Below are 6,000 nucleotides of genomic sequence, written 5' to 3' on the forward strand. Positions count from 1 at the left end.
GGCTGCCCACTGGATCTGCACAAGGCCACCGGCTGCGCCACCTGCCTCTCCTGCGACGCCAGGGTTGCCAGAGTCTCCAGGGTCGCCAGGATCGACCGGGTCACCGGGGTCACCCTGGCCACCACATGCTGCTCCCACTGCAACGGCCGCGGCACCTGCGCCTTCGTCTGCTGCCCTCATGGCTCCTTCACCATCTGCCTCAGACTCCATCTACAACCGCTTCCACCCTCCCTACGAGCGGGGGAAGAAAAAAACGGTCCCTCACAAAACCAACCGTCTAACGGCCCCTCACGTGGGGATTCCCAGAGCGCCTGCGCAAACACACCCCTGGTAACGGCTCCTGACTCGTGATTGGCTCCCACCGACAGAGCCTGCAGGCTCTCCAGCCAATGGTCGCCCCCTTACGAAGCTCCACACCGCAGAGCGCTGTGTAACCCCAATGAGCCTGCGCAAACAGACACCCACATCTTCCGGTCCCTCTAACCGGCCTACCTCGCTCGGGCCCAGGCTCCCCGTAAGCGCCTTAGCCATGAGGCCTCCAGGTAAGGCTCCTCCACTTAGTGTGGCTGGAGCTCCCCAGTGCGCATGTGCAAACAGAGCCCCGCCCCCACCTCCTAAGGCCTCCGGGCACGTAAGTTTCCCTGCCAAGCCTGCAAACCCCAGGCGAGCCCCGTGCACTTCGAAGTCTGTGTCAGAGGCAGCCTGGCCAACTTCACGTGTGACCAGCCTGCTGAGCGCAGGTCCCTGTCATCGAGTTCTGTAAGGGAGTCGGGCACCTCTGGGCCAGGCCCGGCCAGCCCTCTGGTCTCCCACACGTAGCTCGAGTCTGCATGTGTGTTCGTGTGCACGCATGCGTGTGTCGGGGCCCGGCCCTGCGGGGATGAGGCCAGGGATGCAGAGCGGGCGGTGCCTGCCCGCCTGGGGAGGGAAGCAGGGGGCTGCTGCTGGACCCCCTGGGGACGGCGTGGGGCCGGGCCGCTAGGGGCTCCAAGGCTCCGGGGACACAGACTGCAGCGACTACAGGCTGCAGGCTTGGCCCTGGCTTGCCAGGTGCATGGGGGAGACCGGCTGGCCGGAAGGGCTGTGGCGGCGGGGGGTGGGGTGGGGGTAGGACCCCCCTCAGTCTCCTGGCCCTTTGTTGGCACAGCCCTCATGCGCTTTCCCTCCCCTAGGAACAAAGTCTTGAGGCTCTTCGGGGGCCTGGAGGTTCCGGGGACCCTCAGCTGGGAGGTGACCCTGTGTCTGCTGGGTGCTGGTCTACTTCTGTGTCTGGAAGGGGGTCAAGTCAACAGGAAAGGTACAGCCAGGGTGACGCCAGGGCTGGGGGCAGCACTGCCTGGGGGGGTGTGGGTGTCTGCCAGCGACCACTGCTGCCACGGGAGGAGACTGCACCAGGGCCAGAGCCTGAGGAGGGGCAGGGACTTCAGTCCGGACCACTTGATCCCCACCCCCTGGCGGGAGAGTCCTCCCCACCCTGCGCCTCCAGGCCCGGCAGCCTTCTCTGCCGAGTGGAGGTGGAGTGGCCCCGGCAGCGGCTGCCCCTTCCCTGGGGTGGGGGGCATCCCTGGCTTGCCTTCCCTGGCTCGCCTTCCCTCCCTTCCAGTTCCTCTCGGTTCTGGCTCTGCGTCAGCTTTTGACCTTCTCGGTCTGTCTCTCTCACCTGCCTGTCTGCCCTCGGGGACCCAGCGGGGAGCGTGGACCCATCCCTCCCTCAGGGGCTCCCTGTCAGGTTGTGGGCACAACTGTGTGAACAGACACACAATAAGACAGCCTGCCGGTGGTTGCGGGACACGCAGGACACGGCCAGGTGTCTGGAGGGCGGGAGCGTTCCAGCAGGGTCTGCAGAGCAGCCGCTTGGCGCTGCTTGCGTGGGAGGCAGAGGCCTTTGCTGCCGTCTTGATCTTGCCTCTGTCTCTGGCTAGGTGAGTTCTAATCCCCGGCACCAAGGACCCCCGCCTCTCTGCAGACCAGGACCTGGAGTCGGCACGGGAGGCGTGGGACCTGCGTGCGGGCTGCGGCCTCGCTCCCTGCCAGGGGAGGGCCCTGCCTCTCCCTCCCTCTGCAGCTGACCTGTGCTCGCCGTGGCTCCTCACACCTGCTCTCCCCTCGCTCATCTCCAGGTATGGATAGATGCCGGGACCCAGATTTTCTTTTCTTACGCCATTGGCCTGGGGGCCCTCACGGCCCTGAGCAGCTACAATCGCTTCAACAACAACTGCTACAAGTAGGCACTACAGCCCTGCCACCCCTGCCCTGCCTGCCCGTGGGCAGCAGGCAGTCTCACCAGCCCACACGGTCCCCTCTGCCCCCAGGGATGCCATCATCCTCGCACTCATCAACAGCGGGACCAGCTTCTTTGCTGGCTTCGTGGTCTTCTCCATCCTGGGCTTCATGGCCACAGAGCAGGGCGTGCACATCTCCAAGGTGGCGGAATCAGGTAAAGATGCCCCAAGCCCCAGCCCGGGCTCCGGAGCAGCGGCAGCTGCTGTCGTAACGGACCGTGTACGCGAACGCACACAGAATGACGTTCTGAGAAACGAGAACAGTTCAAACTCAATTTGTCACATCACTCTGGGCCAGGAGGCCTGGCTGAGCAGCTGCGAGGCACAGCTGTGCAGCCACCTCAGGCCAGGCCACGTGGAGCCCCGAGCCCCCAGCCATCTGTATCCAGGGGCCTCGGGGTATGTCCTCACACTTGCCTGAGTGTTGTAGAGGGAAAGGTCGGCCTTTTCTGGGTCCGTGGTGATCTGCGACCACGGTAGCTGCCGGAACCCAGGTACAGAAGGCTGAGCCAGACACGCCACTCATGAGTACAGGTCTACCAAGGGCTTGCGGGGACCTTCCAGCCCCTGGTATGGCGCGCGCGCGTGCAGACACACACGCACACACACGCACGCACACGCGCACACACACACACACACACACACACGAGGGCCCGAGCGGCCCGGCAGTGTCTTGACAGAAGTGGAAAGGCCCTTGGCCACAGGGTGCCCTGGCATCGTCCACTCCTCTGGTACCGTGGTGCAGGGTGGAGGGGGACAGGTCGTGGGTGGGGGGCTCCAGGTGTCCACACCCTGCCCCTTCCCCCTCAGGGCCTGGCCTGGCTTTCATCGCCTATCCCCGGGCCGTCACGCTGATGCCTGTGGCCCCGCTCTGGGCTGCTCTGTTCTTCTTCATGCTGCTGCTGCTTGGCCTTGACAGCCAGGTTTGAGAGGGGGGACGCAAGAGAGGGGGCTGGGAGATGGGGGCAGGGGGGCTGGCGAGCAGAGGCCACACTGGGCGACGGGAGATGGCAGGTGGGTGGGCAGGGGCACGGCCTGAGTTGCCCGGCCACAGTTTGTAGGTGTGGAAGTCTTCATCACCGGCCTGCTGGACCTCCTCCCGGCCTCCTACTACTTCCGTTTCCAAAGAGAGATCTCCGTGGCCCTCTGCTGCGCCCTCTGCTTTGTCATTGATCTCTCCGTGGTGACCGATGTGAGTGGGGGCAGGGTGAGGGATGCCCCTGGCCTCAGGCTGCCGGCTGCCACCTTCCCTGACCTGGATCCATCCCCAGGGTGGGATGTATGTCTTCCAGTTGTTTGACTACTTCTCAGCCAGTGGCACCCCGGTGCTCTTGGCCTTCTGGGAGTGCGTGGTCATCGCCTGGGTGTACGGTAGGTCTGGGCCGACAGGCAAGCTGGGGGTGCGGCACGGTCAGGGGTGGTGCCTCTCTAGCTCTGGCCCTCCGGCCTCACGTGACCCCAGGAGCCGACCGGTTCATGGATGACGTGGCCTGCATGATCGGGTACCGACCTTGCCCCTGGATGAAATGGTGCTGGTCTTTCTTCACCCTGCTGGTGTGCATGGTAAGGGCCGGGAGAGCCTGGGCAGGGCGAGGGACACCGAGGGAGGAAAGGCGAGCCAGGGAAGGCGGGCCAGGGATGCCCCCCACCCCAGGGAAGGGGAAGCAGCTGCCGGGACCACTCCACCTCCACTCGGGAGGGAAGGATGCCGGGCCTGGAGGCGCAGGGTGGAGAGGACCCTCCAGCCAGGGGATGGGGATCAAGTGGTCCGGACTGAAGTCCCTGCCCCTCCTCGGGCTCTGGCCCTGGTGCAGTCTCCTCCCGTGGCAGCAGTGGTCGCTGGCAGACACCCACACCCCCTGAGGCAGTGCTGCTCCCAGGCCTGCCGTCACCCCGGCTGTACCTTTTCTGTTGACTTGACCCCCTTCCAGAGACAGAGTAGACCAGCACCCAGCAGACACAGGGTCACCTCCAAGCTGAGGGTCCCCGGAACCTCCAGGCTCCCGAAGAGCCTCAAGACTTTGTTCCTGGGGGAGAGAAAGCCCATGAGGTCTGTGCCACCAAATGGCCAGGAGACTGGGGGTGGTCCTGGGGTGGGGCCCCCCGTCCCTACCCCCACCCCACGCCCTGCCGCCACAGCCCTTCCGGCCAGCCGGTCTCCCCCATGCACCTGGCAAGCCAGGGCCAAGCCTGCAGCCTGTAGTCGCTGCAGTCTGTGTCCCCGGAGCCTTGGAGCCCCTAGCGGCCCGGCCCCACACCGTCCCCAGGGGGTCCAGCAGCAGCCCCCTGCTTCCCTCCCCAGGCGGGCAGGCACCGCCCGCTCTGCATCCCTGGCCTCATCCCCGCAGGGCCGGGCCCCGACACACGCATGCGTGCACACGAACACACATGCAGACTCGAGCTACGTGTGGGAGACCAGAGGGCTGGCCGGGCCTGGCCCAGAGGTGCCCGACTCCCTTGCAGAACTCGATGACAGGGACCTGCGCTCAGCAGGCTGGTCACACGTGAAGTTGGCCAGGCTGCCTCTGACACAGACTTCGAAGTGCACGGGGCTCGCCTGGGGTTTGCAGGCTTGGCAGGGAAACTTACGTGCCCGGAGGCCTTAGGAGGTGGGGGCGGGGCTCTGTTTGCACATGCGCACTGGGGAGCTCCAGCCACACTAAGTGGAGGAGCCTTACCTGGAGGCCTCATGGCTAAGGCGCTTACGGGGAGCCTGGGCCCGAGCGAGGTAGGCCGGTTAGAGGGACCGGAAGATGTGGGTGTCTGTTTGCGCAGGCTCATTGGGGTTACACAGCGCTCTGCGGTGTGGAGCTTCGTAAGGGGGCGACCATTGGCTGGAGAGCCTGCAGGCTCTGTCGGTGGGAGCCAATCACGAGTCAGGAGCCGTTACCAGGGGTGTGTTTGCGCAGGCGCTCTGGGAATCCCCACGTGAGGGGCCGTTAGACGGTTGGTTTTGTGAGGGACCGTTTTTTTCTTCCCCCGCTCGTAGGGAGGGTGGAAGCGGTTGTAGATGGAGTCTGAGGCAGATGGTGAAGGAGCCATGAGGGCAGCAGACGAAGGCGCAGGTGCCGCGGCCGTTGCAGTGGGAGCAGCATGTGGTGGCCAGGGTGACCCCGGTGACCCGGTCGATCCTGGCGACCCTGGAGACTCTGGCAACCCTGGCGTCGCAGGAGAGGCAGGTGGCGCAGCCGGTGGCCTTGTGCAGATCCAGTGGGCAGCCCACGCAGCAGGGCCACGTAGAGACGCGGGACCCGGGGCCGGAGATGCGGGTCCGCAGGCGCTGCAGTGGTATCCTTTTGCAGGAGCCCCAGTGGGCCGGGCGTCCAGGGGCTGGGCTGGAGGTGGTTTGTGGGGAGGGGCTGCAGGCGGTGGGGCCTGAAGTGTAGAAGGAGGGAACTCTGGGCGGCTGGAGGGTATGGGCCAAGGGTGGTCTGGGCTGACGGGCGGTGGTGGGGCAAACCAACCTGAGGGAAACCAGAGGGTAGGGGTGGTGATGTCCAGGGTGGCCTCAGTGTATAGGGTGGGAGGTTGTGGACGGCCTAAGGGGTGCTCTGGCGGGGAAGCCGCGGGGTGGGGGGGTGAAGGCGAGTCTCAGTGAGGAGGAAGCCTGAGGCACAGGCGAAATCACTAGTGTGGGTGGTGCCTTAACCATATCTCCTCCAGCACCCTTACTGTGCATTTCCCATCGCCCATGGACGCGGAGGTCGCCCACCAGTTG

At 65.4% G+C, this 6,000-nt stretch overlaps 1 protein-coding gene across 1 annotated transcript in view; it reads left to right on the plus strand.

Annotated features, from left to right (window-relative positions):
* Positions 1–5,668, plus strand: part of LOC309978675 (sodium- and chloride-dependent creatine transporter 1-like) — a gene marked incomplete at both ends in the record, with an annotated part of 42,368 nt that extends 36,700 nt beyond the window's left edge. The window contains 4 exon segments of the mRNA XM_082865176.1: positions 3,337–3,474; positions 3,554–3,653; positions 3,745–3,845; positions 5,366–5,668. Of these exon segments, the coding sequence (XP_082721302.1) occupies positions 3,337–3,474; positions 3,554–3,653; positions 3,745–3,845; positions 5,366–5,668 (642 nt within the window).
* Between the last annotated feature and the right edge of the window lie 332 nt (positions 5,669–6,000).

This window comes from Leucopleurus acutus (genome assembly GCF_964270905.1).
Source record: "Leucopleurus acutus genome assembly, chromosome: X".
In the NCBI taxonomy this organism is placed as follows: domain Eukaryota; kingdom Metazoa; phylum Chordata; class Mammalia; order Artiodactyla; family Delphinidae; genus Leucopleurus; species Leucopleurus acutus.